Raw genomic sequence first — 25,608 nt, 5'->3', positions numbered from 1 at the left:
GAGACAAAAACACCCAAGTTTTGATCGGCAATCTTTTATTCGACACCACATGCAGTCATCGGTTATGATCATCTGTTCATATTGGTTTTTGTCCATGGGAAAGAATGAGAACTCAGCTGGGTGGCTGGACAGAGATACCTCACATGCCTCCGACCAGACGCATACGCATTCGGGTTCGCGAGAGCACTCCCCAAAAGCTGAGGTAGATACGTAAGTGGCTGGCAGGCAGGCAGGTAAGTACCACGCCAACAGCAACAGCAGCGAAGTCTCCCGTCTCTTTGCGTCAATCTCGGCGCTTTCCGTAATTTCAACCGGCCGTAGGGAGTGATAAACGACGGGTGAGATCCTCCTTCCCGTGACCGGATGCAGCGGCTTCGTGATAGCAAAAGGAAACAAGAGCTGCTTTCCGTTTCCTATTCGTCGACACCTCAACTTACTCGGACCTTGTTTCCCCCCGTCTGCGATGGCTGGGGGCGCTGAATAGCTTTTCTCACTGTTTAACTCCATCGTTTTGTATTACTAGAGGATTGCTATAGTATATATAGATATTACCCTACCCTCGAATTCCGTACTATTTAACCTTAACCCTTTTTATAAATTACTTATCCTTTTTTCTATTTTACCCTCTCCCTTATTAAAAAATCGTTAGAATTATAATTTTAATAGCTTATTAATAAGCTAATATTACTATTTAAAAATAAGTAACTTATTTTTATATATAAATACTAAGAGTTTTATTATTATAAAAATAGTAATAAATATATTAAAGTATTTAAAAAAGCTTTTTAATAAATTTTTAATATTATTTAAAGCGATTATTTTTAAATTATAAAAAGAAACTAAGGTATTATATTAATACGGCCTTATTTATTTTATTAATATTAATAATACCCTTTTTAATATAAGATATATTAATAATACTTTATAATTACGTTATTATATTTTATAAATTATACTTAACGTTAATAAGGATTTTAATATTATTTATTAAGTTTTTTATTAAAGTTATTATTATAAAATTAATTTAGTTATTAATATTTTAATAAGTATTTTAACTTAACTTAGAGGCTTTTATAGTTTTTAATTAGAGGTTTTTAAAAAACTTATAATTAAACTTTTTATTTATTATAGACAAAGTTATTATAATTAAAATTATAATATTATTTATAAACCTCGATAATAAGTAATTAATAATATAATTATTTTTCTCTTATAATAAGTTTAAAAAAGTATTTTAATTTAAGTACTAAGTAGGTATTATACTATTTTATTAAAACTATATTTTTGTACTTATGACTTAGAAAGAATTAACTTTTTTTAATAATAAGGTATTTAGAATAGCTTTTCTTTAAAATGCATAGGTAGCGGCTTATTCAGGGAGACTTAATGGTTTGTGAGGCACGTCCCGGTTTACGACAGCAATGGTTGATCGTCAGAGTGTTGCAATCCCTAGTGCCTATATTGTTAAGAAATCCAGCAGCTCCTCTCACCTCACCTGCATTGGTACCACGTACCACCGGATTTAAGGAACAAAGTCTATGAGGGCATCATCATTATCGTGCTTTCTCCCGCCTTGCTATGTTTGTCCTCTACGGACCAAATTTACTCTACATCAAAACATGACCCTTCCTCCAATCTCCAAGACACCAATCACGGCTACACAGCCGACTAATTAGGCGCCTCAATTGACGGTCCCTTCTCATCCACCTTGAGAATCAAGTCGTGGTTCACTCTCAAATTCTCCGCTGAGCTGAGAGCCTTGGTGACCGTCGTCTCGTGCCTCTCCTGCGTGATACGCCGCAGCGCCGTCATCAAGAACCCAGCCACGACCTCGACGGACCACTGGTCGGGAATCAGCGCCAGCACATCCTCGACGTCGAACCAGCCCCCGAAACGCTCCAGCAGCGCGCCCGTCTGCTCAATCTGGTCGCTGACGTCCTGTATGGCGAGGAACTCGCCGAGGACAGCCCGGAACAGCCGCGCTTGCATGTCGTGCGTCGGCGTGCTCTCCCGCCTGCCGTCCGGGCGCGTGTAGATGCTCGAACCGCCGCGCAGGCAGTACGAGACAGCCGTGTCGTAGTCGCCCAGCTTGTGTACGAGAAGCCGGATGGCATCCTCGTGACGCCTTTCGCGGCCGTCGAGGATGATGGTCTCGGGGACGAGAAGCTCGTCCGGCAGCGAGGATATGCGCTCCCTGATGGCGGCGGCGTCGTAATGGTGTGCACCACCCAGCAACTGCAATAGCCGCAGCCGGCTCTGCCAGACCTCGTCATCTTCGGGAGCGTTATCCGTGAGGAACTGTCGATATGTCGGTTTCGGAGCCTGTAATGCTCTGTATGATGTGTATGTGCCGGCAAACGCGTCTCGGCTCTCTTGCGACGTCTCTAGATCGCTGAGAACAACGTCCAAGTAGTAGGCGATGAGGTCGTTGACATAACCAGTGTGCCCCTTGCCAAAAACAAGATGCTCCAGGTAGTACTTGACTGCGTCGGGAGCCTCTTCACGAAGGATGGCCACAACTTCCGCTGGCTCGAAGCCGGGCGCCTTGCCCTTATCTTCTGCAAAGATTTGTACGCCGAGCTTCGGATTGCGACTCGCGAGCCAGACACCATATTCCCTCACGAGGGCCTGGCTGCTAATCTTCGTGAGATACTCACGGACGCGCTGCTCTCCATCCTGCAGCTCGCCTCCATAGTCGGCCTCACCCTCGACGATACGCCGCCAGGTCGCAAGAACGTCGCCCGCCATCTTGCGGCTTTGGTATAGTCGACTGAGTACGAAGAGGCGGTGGTATGACTCTAAAAGGGAGGCAGCTCGATCGAAGCAATCTACGCCCTTGTCGACAACGTCATATAACTCTGATCGGACCGACGAGCTCTTCCTCGCCAGGCCTGCGGGTGAAGTCTGGTCGAGCTCGAGGAGGACCAGCAACAACGCGGCATCGACAGTCCGGAACACCTCGCTCTCGTCTGCAACGCTGCCGAATCCCTTCTTCTTTCTCCACGCGGCTAGGAACCGCCGCAGAAACTGCATGACTTTGCCGTCGAGGTCCCCTATTGAGTGACTGTCTTTATGAAAATGCTCGCTTTCCAAGTAGTTCTCTGTTGTTCTCTTGACGCCGCCAAAGACCCAGATGCCTCTTCGGCTCTCTACAATCTCATTCCGTAGGCCGGGTATCAAAGACAAAACAACGCGAGGATCCAGACTACTCTCCACCAAAACTTCCTCCAAGGCTTTCAACTCAGCATCTGTGAAAGGCGTCTCTGTCGCATGCAATAAGTTGGTAAGAAGAAGGACACCAGCACGCTGGCGCAGGTAACTGAATGTCACAAACTCCAGCTCTGATTTGGCATCCTGCCCTCTAAACGAGTTGAGTACCGTGAAAATTGCACGTCGGTTGAGTTTGGATGGGTCTGAGGTCCCGTCTTGCTCGCATGCAGCTTCTAGTCGGGCTTCCAGCCGCAGCAACGTCGGGTTCCGAATTGCCCACCAAATATGATCCTTTGCCCATACTGCTATCCTGGAGTTGGCATTTGCCAGTCGCCTTGCAAACTCACTCTCTTCAGCGTTTCTGTTTTCTTCCCACCCTTCGGGTAATGCGTCTTCTTCCTGGGAGTCTACATCACGCTCGAACAGTTCTCGCTCTTTCGTCATCTGCTCTAGAGATGATGCGGTGCGAGAGTCTGCGCTTCTCGGTGAGAATATCGGGTTTTCGGCAAGGCCTCCAGGAAACGGGGAAAACTTCCTCTGACAAAGTCTTTCGACAATCTCTTCGAAATGGGTCTCGTCGGTACCCATCAGCGAGCGAATCCCCAAAGGTGTCGTTTCATCTCCTCCTGATGTTTCCGTCTCCAACCACCATTTAGAAGTTTCTGGGTCCGTCCCGTCCGAATCCCATCTTTGAATCTCCAGTCCGTGACGGAGCCCTGCTTCCGAGTCCTTCGTCATGGATGCAATGACATATCCCTCCTCATCCTGCTCCAGTGCCATCCTGGACGATGCCTGGTTAGAGGCCCCACCGTCAACCACCACTTCCCGCGGGTATCTGTCAAACTCGACAGTCGGTCTCGTTGGGTCTCCGTCAAGGTTCACAAACATCCCGATGCCCGGGTCCAAGGGTCCAGTGCCAGTGACAAGTAGGAATTCTTCAGCTGTTGGCGAAACAATGTGGGGTTTGAGGAAGACGGGAGCCGACTTTGTTGGAGACGTCTCCGCGCGAGCAGTTGCAGGCGCCGCTGGCAAGGGCTTGTCTGTTAATGGCGGCGGCAAAGGGCCTTCGCCCGAAGGTCTTGGACTGGCAGATGGAGTCGGTGGTGAAGATCCTTGCCGTGCGCTTTCGTCGGCTCCTCGAGGGCTGAGGTCCCTCCGTCCACCGCTGAGCAGACCGCCCAGGCTCGTGCTTCTAGCATGGCCGTGAGGGTCACCAGCGGAGAGGAGCGGTCGGTTATGGGCGGCCGATGCACTTCTCAAGATACCGCCATCTACACTGCCTGCGATATCTTGGGCCTGACCTATTTCACCCGCAGGTTGTGAGTCGTCCAAGGAGGATATGGTCATGAGCGGAATTCTAAGCTGCCTGCCAACATCGAGCAAGGAGTAACTTCGTGAATCAGCAACACACGCAATGGAGTCGCGACGAATCGATATTGTAGTCCCGGGTACGTCAATATTCTAAACAGCCGTTAGTCATTCATTGCTTATAGGACGAGGCATTGCGTACCTTGACTGCTCTTGCAACCTCCCCGATCCTCACAACCTGAATCCTTCGCATCAGCGATAGGAGGATGAATACCCCTGCAGCGGATTCGTCAACATCATCTTGGGGATCGTTCAAGTCCACTCCGCCAACCCAATTGCAGTTCTTCACCTGCGTAGTTCCGAATACGGGGCTGAATTCAGGCAGAGAGTAGAAGGTGACGGTCTGGTTGCAAAGCACACAAGCCTTTCCGACCTTGGGCAGAAGGAGAATCTGTTGAATGCCTGGGAGGGCGTTGCTGTTCTCGGCAAAGGCCGGCCGCAGACGGGAGGCAAGTATAAAAGATGGTCGTCCGGCCGGATCGGCGGGGTCGGCTGGGATCTGGACAAAATGAAGCAATTCGGATGCGCTCGTGCCGATGTATAGGTTGTGGTCTGGTGGGAAGATGATCAGCACCGTGATGAGCCATCGGAGAGGTCACATCTACCTACCTAGGTATTCGACACAATTGATCTTAGTCCCCTCGTCAGCGCCATCTGCCGACAACGGCACATCCTCCAACAATGTGCGCAGGATAAAGGGCCCGTCATTGCGGGCGATCGCATTGGAGCTCCCGGACGCAGAGGAGGTCTGGTCGTCTGGATCCTCGGATGCCATGTTAAATCAGTCGTACTATCATGAGTGCCGTAATGCCATTGTCGAGCTCATGCGACGGTCGTCTCGAGGCGTGAAAGGGTCGTTCTGCTGGGAATATGATGCAGCTGGGAAGCTCCGAAGCTGGGCTGGTAATCTGATGACATGGTCCAGAGGTAGTGTAGGTACATCCATCACCTTAGGTACGTACAGCTAACCTAACCGTAGGCGGATTACCTATGTAGCCCACCTGTCCTGGATAACCGGGTCGCTGTGCTAAAGGTACTGGCGCAGGCATGTGCCTGGGGCGGCCCCGTAGGGACGGAAACGACGAGCTGTTGCTGCCTCTGAACCCCTGCATGCCGTGTGCAGCCAATCAACTTGCTGCCCCGAAAGGGAACACGTTCCCCGAATCAGCGAGCTCAGTCGAAACACTTTCGATCTGTACCGAACGACAACAGCTACAACGGACACCGGCGGATTGAAACAACTCTTCAACCCCGCCGTCAACCTCGACTTCTTGGAGTTCCATGGTCTCCCGGTGATGAAGTGATCATCATTCGAATTGCGACCGAGAAAACCGACTCAACATGGCAGACGTAGAATCCGTCCTGGCGGCCAATGCCAACGCGCCGCAGCCAGAGGCACCTTCGGACACTCCCAACCTGCCCGAGGGCGGCAACAAATTCCAGCATGCCATCTCGGCCTGGAGAAGTGAGGGAAACCCTTGGCTATAACTTTGAAAACATAGTCTGACCGAGCTAGCTATCGACTACACGAACCTCGTCGCAAACCTCGACAACACTGCCTCCGAGATCGTCACATACCAGCGAGACTCGACCGTCCAGAGAAAGGAACTGGCCCAAAAAACAAAGGACTTCAGGAAGCTCGATGATGCAACAAAGCTGGGCGAGATCAAAGGCCTGTTGAAAGGTATGGCGTCTTCATTGCCGAAGTGTTGTCCTTACTAAATGAATAGCGTACCAAACCTTCATCGATCTCCTTACGAACCATTCAAAGTCAATCAACTCGGCCTTCCTCCAGACTTACACATCCTTATCCGATGCGCCTGATCCATACCCGCTTCTTGAAGCGTCGGTCGACTCCATGCTCGTGTCTGAAGACACTCTTCCGAAGCTGACTGAGGAAAATCAGCACCTGCAAAAGTCCGTCGCTAAGCTGACGACCCAGCTGGAGGATACCGAGAGCAAGCTGCAGACAGAATCTGCCGCGAAGAGGGAGCTCGAAAACAATCTGGATAGCAAGGTAAAGGAGGTGGAGGCTTCGTGGGTGGCAGTGCTCGATGAAAAGAAGGACAACTGGGCCGCGAAGGAGAAGACGTTGGAAGAAAAGGTTGAGAACCAGGAGCGTCTGCTCACCGAGATCAAGGCGAGCTACGAAGTCAACCAGCGCCTCGGAAAGACAGACGACGGGGATGCGGAAGGCCAGGCAGGCCACGTCACCAGTGCCGAAATCGAGATGCTTCACTCAGACCTTGACCGGACCAGTCAGCGGCTGGCCGAGATCGAGGCCCGGAACGAGCAACTGCGACTGGAACTGGCACAGGCAAAGTCATCCGCCACCACTCAGACGCCCACATCCTTGGAAGACGACCCTGCTTACATGCGCATGCGGTCGGAAAATTCATCACTCATCCGGAAACTCGATGCTAGCAGGGTTGAGAAGGAGGGGCTCAAGCGTGATCTGGATTCCAGGCTGCGCAGCTTGGAGAGAGAGGTTGGCCTGCTAAAGGAAGAAAGGGACAACCTCAAGTCCAAGGTGCAGAAGTGGAGTGACTACGACGATGTGAAGCAGGAGCTTGAGGTACTCAAGAGCATCGAGTTTTCCACAGGCGACGATGATGATTTGAAGGATGTGGTCGAAAGTGCCACAGAGTCCAAGGGCCAAAGTGACACTTTGGAGAAGCTCCTCTTGGCACGGAACAAGAAGCTCGGTGACGAGCTGACGATCCTGCGCGTTTCCCACCAAGACTTACAGACTAAGCTCTCTGACCTCCAGGAGGAAATGTCGCGAACGAATATGGACCTCGAAAAGTCGCAGAAACTAAACGAGCGACTCGAGAACGACCTCGCGACGCTGCAGTCAGAGTCGTCCAACGCGTTCCCTTCCGGCGCGTCGGTGGCAGGAACATTCAACCGCTACGCCCCATCAATTGCACCGGGACGAAGGGGAGGAGGTGGTGGTGGTGGTGGAAGAGTTTCGCCAACATCGTCCATCATCAGCGGAATTGACCCACGTATGGGTGGTGGAGGAGAGCCCATGGGCGGCGGCTCTGGCATTCTGCCAATGATCACAGCCCAACGTGACCGTTTCAAAAAGCGAATTGCCGAACTAGAAAGCGAGTTGTCGGACACGCATCGCACCGTCTCCCAGCTGAGACAAGAAGTATCAGCTCTTCAAAAGGACAATCTCAGTCTTTACGAGAAGACGAGGTACGTCTCGACATACAATCGGGCCGGACCTTCAGCAACGTCGTCTTCAGCGGCATTCTCATCTAACCCGAACCCTTCCACGGTCTCCATTGGAGGCAGCGGCAACCCGGGAATTACAATGGACAGATACAAAAAGGCATACGAATCGAATATTTCGCCATTTGCCGCTTTCCGAGGGCGGGAGTCTGCTAGGGCCTACAAGCGAATGAGCTTCCCCGAACGAGTGGTATACTCAGTGACGCGGATGGTGCTGGCCTCTCGGACTAGTAGAAATCTATTTGCGGCATACTGTGTCGCGTTGCATTTACTCGTCTTCTGCTCGCTATACTGGCTCGGCACGGTGGACGTGGAGCAGCACGCCAGCAACCTTGGCAAGTCGGTAGCAGGAGCCGCCGCCGCGGGCGCCGGGGGCCTCAAGGGAGGAGCCGGAAACGGCCACGGCGACTGGCAAGAGGAGGGGTTCAGTGGGCACTAGACGGTAGTCAGTAAGGTGTCTACTTAAAGTGACGCCGAGAGGGAGGGAAACGTGATGGATGTCGATTAAGCCAGCGACGAACGACTCTATGTGGGCGAAAACTGTATGCATAAAACTTGCTTTCACCGACAACTGTACGATTGGGCGTTAGGACATGTGGTATGAACCGCGGCAGTACTTTAACTTGGCTTAGTGAGGGATCTTGTCAGAACACAGATTCCAGATCACTTTGAATATTAGCTACCGGGGATGAACGGGAACTTTGTTGCATTATCCGAGATCATCTGGTCAAGGTCATACCTTACCTTAGATGGCGTCAAGCAGCGTGGGAAAGCGTGGCTCCCCACCGGTCCACCACGATGTTCTATTCTAGGTTTTCCTTCCCGCTTCAACCTAAGGTAGGGTGGAAGGCTTTCTCCAGTCCCGAGCTGCCACCCAAATTTCCCAAAAGACCAGCGACGATTCCCATTCGACGAGAGATTCCCGTTTGACGCTGGCCCGTCTGCGCGGCCCGGGTGGGGACATGGACCTTGGAACCAATGAGAGGTTGTCGCGGCCCTGGTTGGGAGCGCGGCAAAAGAAAGCAAACCTGACCTTGGGAAATGTACAAGAGCGGGTACATGCAACGTGGGCGCGTCGCCGGGCCAGAGACGGGTACAACTTTTTTTTTTTTTTTTGGCAAGGTGCACGAAGGTGGTACCGTCCATGGGTAATCTCAGGTGGTTTGGCCTATCAGATGTGAGGGTTGACGCGATCTCTCTTGTTGCTATTTCAGGTTTCTAGCCGCTGTGGTTCGTTATTTCGAAGGACACCCACATGGGTATGCACACAGAGAGAAATACATACTCGGTCAAAGTCCAGATGAGGCAGGCCTCGTCTTTCATCGATACTCACCATTCTGATGCAAATGAACAGACGGATCAAGAAGGACAAAGGCAGACTGAAAGGTGCTATGTAATACCTAGGTAGGGTATACAACGGCCAGAAGATGACACGTCAAGTCGTCTTCACTAAGGCATCTTCACTCGCATAGATAGTCCTCTTGTCCAAAACGATATCGCCGTAGTATCTCAAATACCTTGGGTAAGTAATCCAATCTCAACTCGAGTCCATAGAAACAGACAGAACTACACGGCCGCGACCTCGAATCCTCGAGTCCTGAGCAGCGAGCAGCACGACACCACCTTCAAAAACGTGGAGCGCGTCGCTACTTGCCACCAAACAACGAGGCCGTTTGAAGCGGGCCGGGCGCTTGCACCTCCCCTGACCCCGGCGAAGATCGCCTGGCATCCACACACCCCGCTGGTATTACTTGCATCTCTGCCATTCCACTCATTCGTCCTCGCTCCCATCCTCGTCCCTCATGCCCTCTTCCCGCCCGTCGTACGGTTGCATGGCATGGCGGCTGCCAGTCTTGAACCATGGCAGCCGCTGCGAATACCGAGCCGTTGCCTCGCACACCACGGCGGCAGACTCTTCCCCCCTCCCCCGGCTATCCTTCCAATCCCCCCCGCCATCTTTTTTTGTAACCCTCCATTGATACCATGCCATTCTGGGCAGGTCAGGAACCTAGGGCCCTAATGAGATGCATTGGTGGCCGTTTCTTTGCCGCCGGGGTGGGAGGAGGTAAGCGATTTGAGGATGTCGTGGTATATTAGAAACGGCTGCCCGCGTGCACAACGGAACTTGTGTAGCCCACCCCTTCCATCTACCACGGTTCATCTCATATATCGAGCGACGAATCTGCTTCGGTTTTTCTTGAGTTTTTTCATTATTTCCTAGTCTCGTATTTCATTGGTTTCGTTTGGGTTTTTACTTGCTTGAAATTCTGGTTCGATATTTCCACTCTTCTGGGGAACGAAGCATAATCACCAACACCAACAACCAACAACCGAACATCATCGAATACCTTGACATCCGCCCTATTCTACTCCACATTATCACCCCCAACCAATTCACGCAATTACATATAACCAATATGCGTTGCTCAGCACTGTTGGTGCCGGCTCTGGCATCCCTTGCCCTTGCTGCGCCAACCTACCCCACGCTCAACCTCCAGGCCGCGTTGCCGGGTAGCATCGAGCAAATCTCCGAGTACTTCAACATGCTGGCGACCAAGGTTCAGGCCACCAAGTATCTGTCAACCGCACCAGTCTGCGACCTCTCCACGGCCAAGCTACCTGAAGGTGAGTTGAGAGATCCCGCGGCCTGGTAAAAACCAGAAAGACCTGCATACACTAAAACCACATGCCCAGCCGCAACCCAGACTCTCGGCAAGCCTAGAGATGGCCTCACTCTCATGCACATCGCCATCGGCCGTGGCACCCAGAACTACACCTGCGACACCAGCAACTCGACAGCCGTCCCCGTCGCCACCGGCGCCGTCGCGACCCTCTTCAACGCCAGCTGCGTCGGCTCCCTGTACCCGGACCTGCTCGACAAGCTGCCCGTCGTAGCCATGGACTTCAACCTCACCGAGGAGGAGACGAACCGCCGCCTGGGGCCGAGCAACCTCGCCATTTCGGGCCACCACCTCTTCACCGGAAAGGGCGTCCCGCTCTTCATGCTCGAGAACGACGGCGCGTCTGTCGGCGACTCGTACTGCGCCAAAAACGCGTCCATGCCCGCGCCCCTCACGGCTCAGTCCGGCCAGCACGGCGAGGCGGCGGTTCCCTGGCTCCGGCTGCGTACCGTCGAGCCCAGCACCGGAGACGTCCAGGAGGTGTACAGGATACACACCGTCGGCGGCAGCGCGCCGGCTTCGTGCCAGGGCCAGGCTGCTAATATTGAAGTCCAGTACGCTACACAGTATGTCGAAATCATCCCTAGTCGAGATTGTATGGATCAGTTTGACTTACAAGAAACTTTAGATATTGGTTCTTTTCTGGGCCCGCCCAATGAGACCGTACCCGCTTGATTAGCACCAGTTCTACGACAGAGAAACAATTGTTCTGATTCGAAAGGCGTTGGAGGTGTTTTTTGGGTTCGGCAGAAATATGTCATAGTTTGTTCTTATTCGATATACCATCATGTATTCCCACGGCAATTATATGGGTCATCATCCTATTGATGAACTGTTGTGCTGTGGCTGGAAATTAGGTCGGCCAGTAGACTGAAGCCGCCAGATAACACTCGTAATGGAATGGTCGTCTGTTGAGTCTTGTGGAGCCCATCGAGGGGTTTGTATTAATGCAGGAGTGAATGTTTGTTCTGATGTTTACAGGCAGGGAGACCAACAAGGTGAAGATGTTCGAATCCGTAAACGGCGTGAACTCAACAAGCCTCCCTTTCGTCATACTTTGTGAATTTGGAGGCCAAACTCATGAGAAGTGCCTGCCGCATTCGGAGGGTAAGTACCCAAGGGAATGAGAATAATCGAACAATGAGGTGGATGAGATAAGTAGGAGGAAGAATCAGTGACACTCGGAGCAAGTCTAGGCTCAGCCTCAGGTAGACCCTGACTGGGTCCACCACCTCGGTAGCCCCGCCCCGGTCCTTGCCAGAAGCACCCCGCCAAAAGCACAGCGGATCGCGACTGCCAAACAATCCCATGTTGAACACCTGAAAGGGCTGAGGTAAGGTACTCGCTGATCCCTAGGAAAGCGTCCCACCTTAGGGCCACATGCTGATCCGAACAGCCAATGATTTAGCTTCTTTTGTCTGAGGTGACGCTAAAAAGTGGTCTCACAAACCTCCGACCTGGGCACCTGCCACCAGTGACTTCACTTTTCTCGGCTCCTGCTGGCTGCGCTTTGCAAAGAACTTTCGTGGACTGTCACCTCTCCACTGGATTTTTTGTTCAATTCATTGCTTCAACATCCCGCTTCAACCAAATATCTCTTTGAGCCGATTGCTCACATTATTTGTTGCGCATCGTCAATAGCCAGGTACGCAAACAGCAAATAAATCTTTCATCATAATGCATTATTGCTAACTTCCTAGCCAAGACGATTGTGAACCTTTTGACGATTGCTCGATCGCCCGCAACTCGTTCTTTGATCGATTTTTGCATCCGACCAAGCGCTCCTGCAGCCACGAAGCACAATTATCCAGCGAACCACTCATTGGTATCAATAGCCAATATTCCCTCGACTTTGGGATAGGCCACTGTCAAGCATATATTCTTACAGTCTCCCATTCCATTGTCCGAATCGTCCGACCCGACAGCCCACTGCCGAGCGACCGATGAATACCGAGCTCCTCCGACTCCCTCACTAAGCCTTGACAACCGACCCCCGAGTCCAGCCAGCCAAGCTCACCCATGCTTGGTTAATTCATGGTCGAAATGAACAGAAGGGCACCTGCTTCTTCGGAAATGCCCCGCAAACGCCGGCGGATACGAGGACAGAGTGCCATGGCTTCAGACCCTCCCCAGCTCACCTGGCCCATTGGCCGGGTCCCAGTTGAGATCTTTGACGAAATCACCACCTACCTTTCGCGACCGGATGTTAAGAACCTCCGCTTGGTCAACCACGAGTTTGACAAGATGATTTCATCCAAGTACTTCCGCAACGTTGTGGTTCCTTTCCGATCCGAGATGTACAAGGCGAGAAAGCAGAAGTACCTGGACGATGGAGGTCAAGGCCAGCCTCAACTTGGAAAGGATACCCTCTTCTCCAGTGGCATGCGTATCTTCCAGTCTTTCGGCGAGCATATTCTTCGATTTGCCTTGTCGCTTGAGCTGGATGAGGAGAGCCTCGCCTACCCTCCCATCAAGCCGACCCAGCAAGCCGTTACCTCGTACTGGGGTATCTACCGCTGGCCTCATGAGTCGTATAACCGATATGCGGAGCTTGAGGGGCTTGAGCAGACTGCCGATGAGACAGCGTCCATGACAGAGGCCTTGAAGTGCCTGGTTCAGGTTCAGGAGCTTGGGCTGTGTTGCGATGCCGGGCTGGGCTACCTTCTGGGACCCGACCAGCAGTTGGAGAGCCCTCCTCTGCCTCACCCGGTCTTTGGCCTTCGCAATCTGCGATACCGAAACCTGCAGCGACGCCTAGCGCGAGCCGACTCGGACTCTATGAACGCCCGAAAGCTCGCCTTCGAGAGTCCTCGAGATTTCAAGTACACGGTGCTGGAGGCCATGGTCACGAATGCCGGGTACACGCAGGCGCAGGCTAAGGACGCGATTGCTATACTCTTGAGCACCGAGAACGTGTCACTCACTAACATTGACTTTGACGAACGTACCGCCGCTGCTGCTGCCGCCGCTGCCCATGCGGCCGCCCAAGCAGCCCAGACCACCGCAGATGCTCGCGCCAACGTAGCTGCTCACGCCAACCACAACCTTGCCAACATTGCCCAACTCATCGCCCAGGGTCAACCTGCTCCGTTCTTCAATGCGGCTGATTTCGATCCTCCCGACCATGATGATGAGATTGCCGAGGCAAACGCTGAGGCGAGAGCGGCGGCCACTGTGCTTAATGAGCTCACGGCTGGCCATCCACTGCAGCCCAGGAATCTGACTAGAGCTCAGAAGGAGATGCTGCTGGAGCTGGAATGGGCCCACAGGGCTCTCATTCAATCTTATGTCCTCGCCCTCATCGACAACGCCCGAATGAATAGCTTTAATGCTTTGACGACCCTCACGATCGCCAAGATTCCAAGTAGCCACGTCTACATGTTCCAGAGGTCGGATTTCTGGCAGAGTCTGCCCAACCTAACCAACGTTGCCCTTGCTGTTGTAGCCGATTGGCGCCAGGTTTCTAAAGTCGCCCCTGGTTGCGTCGAGGACGACTTCGTCTCGCCTGTCAAGGCGGTGACCAAGGTCCACCGTCTGATTCAGGACCACATCGCGGCACAGTTCAACATCAAATTCCTCCATTTTGAGTGGATTTGCGGTGGCGAGTTCGCACCCGGCATCACCCAGCGGAATCAATACGTGCTTCCCGCTCCGTTCTGCGACCCGATGCAGATGGTTCATCCTGAAGGTGCCAAGTCGCCAGACGCCTTGCTCACTCTACCGCACATCAGACACCTGTCGCTCAAGAACTGCTACTCGGCGCCTCACGTCTTTCTACAGGTTCTACGAACAATGGGATCGCAGTCTCTGGAGAAGTTGGAACTCGAAAGTGTCTCTCTCACGGGCGCGCCTACGAGAAATCCTGGTGCCGAGAATGCCTTTGGACCTGCACTCGTTATTGGCCCGGCACATGGTCCAGGCATTGTACTTCACGGACATGGCCAGGCTCAAGGTGCGCAAGCCGCGGGTCAGAATCAGGCGCCTCCGTTGCCGCCGGCACCTCTTCAACCGCAAGCCAACCCGGGCTTCGGGGGTGCGCCAGGGGTTCCGGCCGGAGTGGTGATCCCTCAGGGCCCGCTGCATGCTCCTGGCATCTTGCCGGCGCATCTGGCTGGCATGATGATGCAGCAACCTCTTCCGCAAATCGCCAATGTGGCGAACAACGCGGTGCCGCCTCCGCCTCCACCTGATCCAATGGCCGGCTGGGGTAGGATGCGACTAAGACAGCCTCGACTGCTGTCTTGGGCTGGCATCATTGAACGTCTCGCACCGACTCCACCGATTCAAGAGATCATGGTCGGTCAAGGTTTCCAGGATGACGAAGAGGATTGGGTGGACGATATTGTACGGAAAGATGACGGATTCTCGCTCTTGCCTCGGCCGCACAGTCTCGTCAGGGAGAAGGAGCTGCTCAGTATCCACCACATCTCCCTCAAGTCCTGCGGCTACGTGGTCCTGGACATCCCGATGGTTGACAATCATAGCATCATGCCAACCACCTCCCCGTGGCAAGAGCCTGCGGAAGTGACTGCGCGTCGCCGGGAGCTCATGCCCTTCATGCAGTCTTGCGGCGACAGGCTAGCGGCTAAGATCACCAATTACATCAGCAACCAGGAGCACTTTAACCTCTCGACCGCCTTTGGTATGGACACGGAGTGGACCGGTGTGTACGACGAGGAGGTTATTGAAGCTGCAAAGAGGGATGGCATCGTTCACCCTGGAAGAGGACGAATCACGGGCATGATTACCAAGATGGCTGAGCAGGTTTAAGCTGCACCGCTTGATTACGATGAAAACTGTATAATGATTGGGATTTGGGTGGGCTGCGGGAGTCTTTTGATTTTTCGGCGTTTTTTGGCAAAAGATACCACGGGCTCAAAATTGGGACGGAAAGGCGGGCGGGATAATGACTGGATGAGGGACCCATAACTCCGTAGTCACCTTACCTTATAGTAGGAAGACAACAAAAGTTGACAACACAATCATCGTCATCATTACCTGTAAGCCGGGCTGAAATGCGTCTCTTACGTTGCATTCAGAGAACAAGACTGTTCTTTGGGCCGACCATAGTAGGAATTACAACCTCAAGACTCGAAGAGTTGGGCAGCGTAATACTCCATACTGATCACAGAGGGCGCGACATTGTAGTAATTTGATGCAGAAGCAAGCCAAAATTGAATGCATTTCCTCGTAACCGTTTGACGCCGATGCCGATGCCGATCATGGTAAACTAGGGACCGCCATGGGGGAATCATTGTTGCATGTTTGTTTATTGGTGGCCCATGCAGACCGTTGCGCGTGTGAATTCGCATGCCAATCCCTAAATGCCATGAGACCATGGCCTTCCTGTACACCAGCATATGAAAAGCCGCAAAGTTCTTTTTTGTATTTGAATCCACGCATCCATCCACGACCCAAAGACCAAATCCATCCCAGGGGGGTTGTTGTGGTGTACCGCGCTTGTCCACACTTCGCGCCGACCCTTTTTGCTCACGTCATGAACCGCACACACGCCACAAAAATCGAAGATCCGTTTCTTAAAAGATTAAAGAGTTGGAAAGTTCGTTTATGCGGCGGTGATGGCCTGGCGGGTGCGGGCACCGCGCTGGCGGGAGTTGAGGCGGACGTCCTCGCGACCGGCGACAGCCTCGGACTTCTGGACGACCTCCTCGCCCTCGGTGAGGATGAGCTCGATGTGGCAGGGGTTGGACATGTAGGGGTTAATCTGTGGCATGGGTTAGTTCGTCCACTTTCTGCTGCTGGTCTCTATCTTTCTCCTTCTAAGAGGATAGCCTCGGGTGATAAAACATACGCGACCGTGGGCACGGTATGTGCGTCTCCGTTGCTTGGGGGCCTGGTTGACCTGGATGTGCTTGACGACAAGGTTGCCGGTGTCGAGGCCCTTGGCGTCGGCGTTGGACTCGGCGTTCTTGAGGAGGCCGAGGAGGAACTCGGCGGACTTGACGGGCCAGCGGGCCTTGGTGACGCCGAAGGCCTTGCCCTGGGCGGTGCGGCCGATGGAGCCGGCGTAGCGGCGGAAGGGGACGGCCTCCTTCTTCTCGGAGACGTTCTCGAGGAAGGTAACGGCGCGCTGGAGCTTCCAGCCGTTGATGGCCTGGGCGGTCTCACGGGTGTTCTTGAAGGACACACGGAGGTAGGCACCGCGCGCGCGGGCCGACTTCGCGGGGGCGATCTCTTGAGCGGCGTAGCGAACCTGAATTTGTGACGATAAGGGTCAGTCTTTTGGGTTCTGGGATATAACGAGCATTGTATGTCGCCATGTGTTCCGCATGTTCCTCATTCCTCCTCTTGGTCGACCATCATGAATGACATAATTGAGTCACAAGTCCAGTTTTTTCTCTTCCTTTGACATCGTGAAATTTCGACCCTCTTTCGACGAGGGGCAAGGGGATCGTCTCGGCGGCTGCAAACAGGGTCGAAATTTCGTCGATTGCACAGATTTCCTCCTCTTCATCGTCGACGCGGAACACAGGCAAAGCGAGCGGCGGTGCGACTTACCATCTTAATCGTTGGGTGTGGTGATGGTTTCGGTGGTCGGTCGGTGGTCGGTCGTGGGCTGGCTGTCAGAGTGAGGTTAGAAGAAATTCACAACTTTCGTTGACCCTAGCCCTCCTGCGCCGGGTTGGCTCGCTTGCGGATCGGGAAACGGCAGGGGGGTCGGCCTTAGGGTTCCGCAACCCTATGGGGTAAATGGGCGATTTCTTCCAGCTTTGGCCGGGGGAAAAATCGCAATGGGAAATCTGATGAGACTCACGATTATTCCGGTGAACTGATGAACAGTCTGGTGTTTCGTTTGGTTTTTCTGGAATGAGGTTGCGGCTTGGGGAGTTGGGACAAATGGAAAGGATGATATTTTGAGGTGTTCTTCAATTCCGTTACAAGCCAGGTACTGGACACCACCACCTGGTTTCTGACGCTCCTGCCTCTCCCCGAATCTGAGACCCCACTTTGCAGGTGGGCCCTGTGTCCCTCCTTATCTAATCGTAAAAAAAACTTGCCGGAAGGCGGCTCCTCTGAAATTCCGCATTGTCCAATCACCTTGATGACCCCACAATCTTTCTGTCAGTTTGGCCCGTGCGTACTCTTGAAGCTCTCAGAAAAAAAGTCCGACGAAAAATTTCAAACACCCAGCCCAGTATCCAGTTGTCCCAACCCGCCACCAAGAGGATTAGCATTATCTGCGCCTCTCACCCCCAATTCGACTCTTCTTTCGCAACTTGGGAACTGCCAGTCTTGTGCTCTTTCTTTTTGCAACAACTAGTCTTTTCCGACTACCCGACACACATTTAAAAGACAATGGCTCCCTTCACTCCTCGTGGCGGCGGTCGTGGTGGTTTCGGCGGTGGACGTGGTGGTGGTGACCGCGGTGGCTTCGGCGGCCGTGGTGGTGGCCGTGGAGGCTTCGGTGGTGACCGTGGCCGCGGCGGTTTCGGTGGACGCGGTGGTGGTCGTGGTAAGTCTTGGGAGAATCTGCTTTTCGCGATGTCGAGTGCGAAAGAATGAGTATGCTAACATGATCCTGCAGGCGGTGGTCGCGGTGGTCCTGGCGGTGGCCGTGGCCGTGGAGGTGTCTCCAAGGGCGGCAGAGGCGGCCGTGGTGGTGCTGCTGGCGGTCAGAAGGGAGGTCAGAAGGTCATCGTGGTATGTCACAACCTAAGGTTTTTCTTCTCGTGGTGAGGATTTGTCCATTAACAAAAGATCGCAGGAGCCCCACCGTCACGAGGGTGTCTTCGTTGTCCGTGGCAAGGAGGACGCCATCGCAACCCGCAACATTGTCCCCGGCGAGTCCGTCTACGGCGAGAAGCGCGTCTCTGTCGACAACCAAACCCAGAACGAGGACGGCACCACCACAACCACCAAGATCGAGTACCGCGTGTGGAACCCCTTCCGCTCCAAGTTGGCCGCCGCCGTCATCGGTGGTCTCGAGAAGCTCTACTTCGGCCCCGGCTCCAAGGTTCTTTACCTCGGTGGTGCCTCCGGTACCTCAGTCTCCCACGTCGCCGATATTGTTGGTCCTACCGGCTTCGTCTACGCTGTCGAGTTCTCCCCCCGTTCCGGCCGTGATCTGATCGGCATGGCCGCCAAGCGCACCAACGTCGTCCCCATTGTCGAGGACGCCCGTCAACCCCTCAAGTACCGCATGCTCATGCCCATGGTCGACTGCATCTTCGCCGATGTTGCCCAGCCCGACCAGGCCCGTATCGTCGCCATGAACGCCCACCAGTTCCTCAAGGTCGGCGGTGGTATCCTCATCTCTATCAAGGCCAACTGTATCGACAGTACCGCCCCCGCTCACAAGGTCTTCGCCATGGAGGTCGAGAAGCTGAGAGGAGAGCGCATCACTCCCAAGGAGCAGCTTACGCTAGGTTCGTAACCCCCTTTTTCCTCTCTGGAAGTGGAAACCCTCCCATGACTAACACACTATCACAGAGCCCTTCGAGCGTGATCACTGCCTCGTAGCTGCCGAGTACTCGCGCTACGCGAAATAAATGTGAAAAAGAAATGGGAGAAAAAAGTATTGTATGCGTTGCGTAAAGAAGAGTGGTGGGTGAGCGGTTGAATCTGTACATTTGCGAGATTCCCACGAGATTTGACTTTTGCTTCAATGGGTACGGTCGGTCGGACTTCATCTGGACAGGCGTTAGGAATTTAGGACTGGTCTAGTTCAAAACTTGCATGTTAACCCATATAGGTATTCAAAAAGTCCCTCGCGGTGAAAATGACATGTTTAATGGGCTTATAGACTTGAATAGGAGTAGTAGTTCGTTGCGCTTTTTGCTGCCTCATATTGTTCCCCCTCGTGGTGACTGGCTCTCGCAGTGACTAACATCCATCCTGATATGCGATCATTCACACTCCGTCTGGCTCCGATTACCTCCATTATCGAATGTCAGTAGAAGCTCACGAACCCCTATCCCCATCATGTACGTCTAGACTTCATGCAGCCCAACCCCCGCTTCACTCAATCACATCCACAAGACTTAAGCCAAGTACCGGCGCCCCACACATGTCCGACCCATCCTCTACCTGATCGGCCCACGACACTAATTCCGACGAGAGCTGGGCCGTCGGCCTGCCCTCCAGCTGCTGCCGCGGTTGCTCCTCCTGCCCACCCCCGATTCTCCACCGGTCCTCGTAGCACCCGTACTCCACGAGGTCGCGGGCAATGTACACGACCCGCTCCTGCTCCGGCTGCCAGTCCATCGGCTCAGCCGGGCCTCCCGCGCCGACGCTGCGGGCCCACGACTCGACCGATGAGCGTTGCTCGTCCAGGAGGGACAGGATGCGATTACGGAAGCGGTAGTTGTCGACGACGAGGTCGCTGCACTGTTGCTGCTCATGTATCTCGCGTCCGGTATCGTCTATGATGCTGCGGCGACGTTTCGAGGCTCTGTGGATCACCGGCTCGAGATTCAGCTCGAGGCCGGGCTTATGCTTAGGTTTTCGGCGGCGTCTCACGATGTCCAGGTAGCTGTCGTCGTCGTTCTTTCGGTTGTCTTTCTTATGGCCCGGTGTTCTTGATGTCCTGAGAACGAGGGCTGTCGAGGGCGAATCTGGTGGCATGGGGATCATCTTCAGATCGCCATCTGTGTTCGAATTGGCTTCGATGTGGTGATTGTGTCGGTGGCGTTTGGGGGAACGAGGGGGAGGATGGTGTTCATACAACGACCGGTGTCTTCCTGTTACGTGATATTCGACGTCTTTTCGCGGGGGGTATCGACGGGCCTTGATGATGGGGATCCCTTCTGTGAGACTCAAGTCCGGTTCTGGGCTTGCGTGTCTGCGTTTGGACGCGCGTTTCGACATTCTGTGGCCTCGTGGCATTGTGCCGTTCCTCGTGGAGAGTTCAGATATTATCTGGGAGGGGTGTGACGAGGATACTAAGATGCGTGATTGTCCGCCATTTGACAGGATTCAAGTTCAAGATTGCTCATGCTCTGAATACTTGGAAATTATGGGTTTCATTTGAGGCTGTCTGCTGATGAAGTCTTCTTATTTTCAACTTGGTTGTACCTACAAAGCTTGCTCGCGCATCTTCTGGCCTTCCACATACGTGAAGTTTCAACAAAGCTGGAATGGCCCAGATCTTGTTCTCCATCGATGGAAGGGTAGGTTTCTAGAAGCCAACAAGCAAAGACTCCCTGGTGCAACGAACAAGCAAGTAGAAGGTGTCCATGGAAGCCGCCCTCGTTCAACCTCGAAACCGAACAATGAGACGACGCCGAATCGCACAAAGACTCAACAGTGATGAAGCAGGCTCCTCTGCCGTTGTGACTTCTCGAGATGACATGTCGTTTCTGTCCTCTTCCAGGAGAATGCTCCAAAGAAGCGGTACCTGCGCTTCGATGGCCTTGGATGAGACATGGGACAAAGCCTACTTCAGTATTTCGAATCGCGAAAGCCACAAGTTTAGCCAAAACCCTGAACAGCCATTGCTTTCTAATGGACTCTGGCAGGCATAAGTCGACCTTGGATTCAAGATGAGGGCTAAAGACTGACGATGTCAGTCAAAAGGATGATCGGCAATACTATCCATCTCGTACCTCAATTGTGAGCTTGAAAACGTTCGATCCCAACTTACCTTACTTTACTGCATGATACGGAAAATCAATAGATCAGTTTGCTTCTGGCAAGCCATCTCCCGTTCGACTTTCCTTCGATAGAGAGACTGACCTCAAGATTGAACAACGATCGCAATACTACGACTAAGGCATAATCCGACTATCGCGACGCCACTGCTTCGGCTATACTGAACCAGGCTTAGATTCGCCGAAAGAGAGACCGACCTTCACTGAGCGCTAGAATTCACTTAGAAGTTGGCTTGCGGCTGGTCTAGACTCCAGAAGACCCAGATAGTGCTAGGTTAGAGTGTAGATCAACGGTCAACCGACCGGCGACGAGTATGTCTCGAGTGGAAAGTTAGACTGCTTGCTTGGCCTCGGCGATTGACATCTTTACAAATCGACTGGAGTATTCCGCCTCGTCCTCCTGCCCAGAACAGTTTAAACAACCGAGCCGTGCCTCTCTACCTTGACCACAGATCAGTGATTTCTGTTCGAACGCCAAGTTGCGTTCCCCTGGCAGCTGGGCATGACGGGACGACAAGCCGAAGAGACTTACAGAAAAACAGGCCTGGATACAAGAGTATGTTGAAAGCTTCGGACTCGCCATGGCCAAATACACCTAGGAAGTAGATGTTCCTCGCCGCAATGTGAAATGTGACGACAGCTCTGCCCACCCGGGCTTCTCTCGGCTTCCTTTGGATCCCTCCAAGCAAGCCCATGCTACCTCTAGCCTCCTTCAGTAACTAACTATGGTCTTCCTGTCTATCCCGCGTGGCTGGACCAGACAGAGGGGAACATTGAACTGCAACCCCCAGAGAATATCACCGATTCAGCTTACATCCGTCAAAGCGTCCTCGGAGGAAATGCTCAAATTTCGCGAATGTGGCCTTGGTGGCGTACGCACCCCTGATAGAAGCCATCGCCCTCCTTTCCCGAAAAGAACCGTTCGGGTCTATGTATTACCCCAGACGCTAGCGCTGTCAAGAAAGCGGCACGTTGATTAGACCAGCCACCCAATGAGGCAGTTGGCTCGTATGTGTCCCATCTTCTCGTGGTGGCTGAATTACAAGACAAGAGACTGCATAGATGAAAGTTGAGCGAGGGGGGTTTTCTGTTGCCTATATCTGTTTCCTGCCACCAAAGTGGCTCTGGTCACTCTCAAACTTGGACGAGGCTTTTCTTGGCCTAGAAACCAGGATACGGAGCGATGACTTCTCCTTCTCGCTCTTCATTAACCTTTGTCTGGGTCTGTAGTGATTTGTGGACAAGGATGTGAAGGCGGCTGCGACGAGCGAAGAAGCTACCTAGGTAGATGCGCCCCTATGGGTCACGATCTTGAGCATTTACCATCCAGGCCTCGCTCAGCCGTTTCTCCCCACCTCTACGTCCCTCCTTCCTCAATCTACGTTACCAAGTTGGGCCAGGAGTATATACCCCCCCTCAATCTCATTCCCGTCACCAGCACAGCAGCGCCCGTCTAGGTCGGCGAGGTCAGGTCAAGCTGTGTGCGAGGTGGTCGAATGGTCAAATAAACAAATACTTCCATGAAGTCAGAGTCCCGACAAAGTCGTCACCACCCAGCTGGCCAACAGAGAGGACTATATCAGAGTGCGTAAGGCATCTGCTCGAATTTTATGGCTGAAAAGGGCATCGACACCACCGCCCTGGCCGAGTCGACAGGGGAAAGTTCTCCTCCGCGGCGTTGTGGCGGCTCATGTTAATTCTGACAGGAACGCACGGACGAGAACCCCGAATGGACGGCCAGGTTCAGCTCCTTCGATCACGCATATTGCGCATCAAGGGAAGACCCTTGAAGCAGGCAAGTCTGGGGTAAGAGAGCAGGTGTGGTTGACTGTCGACATTTTGTGACTAGTGTGGTCTGAAACTGCTGTAGTTGTCTGTATCCGTAGACTATATGGAAAAGTGAGGGGTTTTGATAAAGGCATTAGTGAAAAAAGTTGGGATAGGACTCTCTCCATGTCACCAATTCGCTAGGCCTCTTTGTGTTTCTCCGCAATCTGCCCACCTTTACTTTGTTGAGTCATCCAGATCCATAGATCCGTCGCTTTGTGGCGGAGGGTCGTATACCAACAATATGTTAGAGTTCGACCGTATAGTACCTGCCCACGAGAAGCCAAGACGAGAGACCTGGCCGAGGAACCTCTGGGCATTTAGGAGGGAGAGCCACTCCCGAGGCCATGGTCAGCCGGGAAAACGCCTTCAAGTCCGTCCAAGGTAGCAGTCTGGGAGCGCTGCGATCGATGAAACACAATTTGACCCCCTTCAGAGGCAATGGACCGCCGGCACCAAGACCTCGGATCTGTTGGAGGCACAGGTAACATGATTCGATGCCGTCAGTGGCAACCAGCCTCGGAGGCAACCCTCTTGTCCGGATTCCATACCAAGCTTCATCACCGCTGGAATATGATAACAGGATGATCGAGGTTATGATCCGCCGCGGCACCAAAAAAAAAAAAAAAAAAAAAAAAAAGGTCAGCACCGAGGATCGAGGCTAGCCAACGACAACGAAGAGCTCAAAGAAAGGTGAAGTAGGCAGCCAGAGTCGCGGAGGCACGGCATAAGCCGGTAAATTAAGCTGGTGAATGAAAACAAACAGGCCATCCGTTTTCCAGCTTGGGCTAGGCCCTATGGATGGGACCCGCGTGTTGGCTTTGCCATGGTTGGACTCTTGGAAGGCCGGCGTGTTTGACTCGAAAAGCTTGGTGGTTGCCGATTCCCAGAAGAGATACGGATATCTGTGCGGTACGTACCGATGCTCGGAAGAGAGCCCCACTTCCCCCCGCTTGGGATAGGCAGGAACAGGCACCTGGGTCCTGGGGAATGAGTGGTGCAGTTTTGGGGTAAATGTGGGTAAATTCCCCATTTTCAATGTCACCCTTCGTGCCTTCGTTGTCACCACCAGAAACCTCCCGCCCTGTGGCCTCCTTCTCTTTAGGTCCCGACCTCCTATTCGTAGGCTCCGGGCACCTGCTGCTTCGCTCCGGTCGACCGCACCCAACCAAGTTCATCTCGGAGCATGCACCGCAGCACTGCAGATTCACGAGTCTCCTCCCCCAGGCTATGCCTTCATTATGCATTTTAACCCTTCTAGGCTTCTACGTCTCCCATCCTCCGGGCTTTGGCAGGCCTGGTAGCTAATCAGCGTTCATCCAGATCCTCCAACAGACACCTCGGTACGGCCGTACTATCCCGTCTGGGTCTTCAAACGACGGCACAGCTTGTGCCTAATTGTAAGGTGGCTGTCTAACACTGGGGTCGGTCAAGATTGATCTGGGCTTCGTCGCCGAGGTTTAGCTAGGTCTCTCATCACCGCGTGGTCTCGTCCATTCCAACAATTCATTCCAACAGCCATCTTCCATAGAGTCGTCTCTGGCGTGTGGCTTGGCACCGAGCAGTCGGGACCACGAATTACGCAGACGGCGCGGCGCTGGAAAGTATCGCCCGTCCCATCTCAAACCCATAGGAGACCACACTCCAGACGACATCACGCCGCCGTCGACTTCGTCTCAGTTTTGATTCCATCCTACGAGCACCCGTTCACCACCAGCTCGGAGACATCGTCGATCGTGGCGCTCTCCACGTGGGCGAAGCTTCCACCGTGCCGTCAGCCGGTCTGAGAGGTGTTGGGACAAACCAGCAGCCAGCCAGCAAAATCGACGGCATTTCGAGTCATTGTGGCTGGCCGTCAAGCTAGGTACCTATTTCCATCTCAATGACGAATTCTTCGTAAGGCCCTGCGCGAACCAACGACTGCACACTGACCGTTGCGTCCCGAAACGGAAAGGCTCCCTATCTTGAGAGGTCAGAGATCAGTCTTTGTTCATACCTGATTCACCATGGCTTTGTCACCAGCACACCGGATGATACGGTGAAAGAAATGCGGACGTCAGTCTTCGCTAGCTGCCGCCTTCTACAGCGTGGCAATGCCCTATTAGATTGGATGGTGCTGTACAGAACTTTGCAGCAGAACGTCAGCGCCCACGGCCCGTTTCCAACAGCACCATCAGAGGGTTGCAGAATGAGACCCTTCTACGGCTTAAGCATTTCGTTGAAAGCAAGTCCAACTAGCCCTACAGTCTATGGAAAACTTCCAATTTCCTCGAGTCGTGATCCCGATTTTTTTAATCGCAACTACCCTGCTAGTCTTCTTCATGGGGTCAGCAAACACGAGCTCCCTTTGGTCCAACGACGACACATCCAAATTACAGCCCTCGATCCCTGGTTTGCGGTGGCTTGACAAGGGTTTCACTAGGAGGATGGAAGTCGAGAAAGGCATCGGCCAGGAGGCGCCTGAGTGCCAGACAGTTTGGGGTTTGGAACCGTGGTACCCTTCCGCTGACCATCCCGCCGCCTTGACCAAGGTTTGCACGTCCAAGCTCCGCGAGAAAACATGATATTTCCGCCTGAAGTATGTACAGGGTTGGCTTGGGTAGGATGACAAGCTCCCATCATAATGCCAGCTCAGGGGTATCCGATCACCATGAGGAGGCCACGCGGTGAGG

The 25,608-nt window shown here is 53.2% G+C and overlaps 8 protein-coding genes across 8 annotated transcripts; 4 read left to right on the top strand and 4 right to left on the bottom strand.

Moving 5' to 3' along the window:
• Window positions 1-1,668: 1,668 nt before the first annotated feature.
• Window positions 1,669-5,353, bottom strand: CCOS01_08609 (uncharacterized protein; the record flags this gene model as incomplete). The annotated part of the gene is made up of 3 exons (XM_060456770.1): window positions 1,669-4,671; window positions 4,721-5,130; window positions 5,188-5,353. 3 exons carry the CDS (start codon window positions 5,351-5,353, stop codon window positions 1,669-1,671), a joined length of 3,579 nt encoding a protein of 1,192 aa, XP_060313044.1.
• Window positions 5,354-5,919: 566 nt separating this feature from the next.
• Window positions 5,920-8,257, top strand: CCOS01_08608 (uncharacterized protein; the record flags this gene model as incomplete). Its single annotated transcript, XM_060456769.1, has 3 exons — window positions 5,920-6,043; window positions 6,095-6,262; window positions 6,309-8,257. 3 exons carry the CDS (start codon window positions 5,920-5,922, stop codon window positions 8,255-8,257), a joined length of 2,241 nt encoding a protein of 746 aa, XP_060313043.1.
• A 1,978-nt stretch (window positions 8,258-10,235) lies between these two features.
• CCOS01_08607 (malate dehydrogenase) lies at window positions 10,236-11,158 on the top strand (the record flags this gene model as incomplete). Its single annotated transcript, XM_060456768.1, has 3 exons — window positions 10,236-10,443; window positions 10,513-11,065; window positions 11,128-11,158. 3 exons carry the CDS (start codon window positions 10,236-10,238, stop codon window positions 11,156-11,158), a joined length of 792 nt encoding a protein of 263 aa, XP_060313042.1.
• Window positions 11,159-12,572: 1,414 nt separating this feature from the next.
• Window positions 12,573-15,269, top strand: CCOS01_08606 (F-box domain-containing protein; the record flags this gene model as incomplete). Its single annotated transcript, XM_060456767.1, has 1 exon — window positions 12,573-15,269. The coding sequence occupies one exon, from the start codon at window positions 12,573-12,575 to the stop codon at window positions 15,267-15,269; it is 2,697 nt and encodes an 898-aa protein (XP_060313041.1).
• A 796-nt stretch (window positions 15,270-16,065) lies between these two features.
• On the bottom strand, window positions 16,066-16,767 carry CCOS01_08605 (ribosomal protein L22; the record flags this gene model as incomplete). Its single annotated transcript, XM_060456766.1, has 3 exons — window positions 16,066-16,224; window positions 16,312-16,713; window positions 16,762-16,767. The coding sequence occupies 3 exons, from the start codon at window positions 16,765-16,767 to the stop codon at window positions 16,066-16,068; spliced, it is 567 nt and encodes a 188-aa protein (XP_060313040.1).
• A 432-nt stretch (window positions 16,768-17,199) lies between these two features.
• Window positions 17,200-17,418, bottom strand: CCOS01_08604 (uncharacterized protein; the record flags this gene model as incomplete). Its single annotated transcript, XM_060456765.1, has 1 exon — window positions 17,200-17,418. A coding segment is annotated over one exon (219 nt), but the record flags the coding sequence as incomplete, so codon positions are not given.
• A 398-nt stretch (window positions 17,419-17,816) lies between these two features.
• Window positions 17,817-19,009, top strand: CCOS01_08603 (fibrillarin; the record flags this gene model as incomplete). Its single annotated transcript, XM_060456764.1, has 4 exons — window positions 17,817-17,973; window positions 18,046-18,161; window positions 18,226-18,886; window positions 18,951-19,009. 4 exons carry the CDS (start codon window positions 17,817-17,819, stop codon window positions 19,007-19,009), a joined length of 993 nt encoding a protein of 330 aa, XP_060313038.1.
• A 469-nt stretch (window positions 19,010-19,478) lies between these two features.
• Window positions 19,479-20,327, bottom strand: CCOS01_08602 (uncharacterized protein; the record flags this gene model as incomplete). The annotated part of the gene is made up of 1 exon (XM_060456763.1): window positions 19,479-20,327. The coding sequence occupies one exon, from the start codon at window positions 20,325-20,327 to the stop codon at window positions 19,479-19,481; it is 849 nt and encodes a 282-aa protein (XP_060313037.1).
• Between the last annotated feature and the right edge of the window lie 5,281 nt (window positions 20,328-25,608).

This window comes from Colletotrichum costaricense, assembly GCF_030867565.1.
Source record: "Colletotrichum costaricense strain IMI 309622 chromosome Unknown Scaffold_8.1, whole genome shotgun sequence".
Classification (NCBI taxonomy): Eukaryota; Fungi; Ascomycota; class Sordariomycetes; order Glomerellales; family Glomerellaceae; genus Colletotrichum; species Colletotrichum costaricense.
Note: the sequence above shows the minus strand (reverse complement) of the source record. Positions and strands in the feature narration are given on the sequence as shown.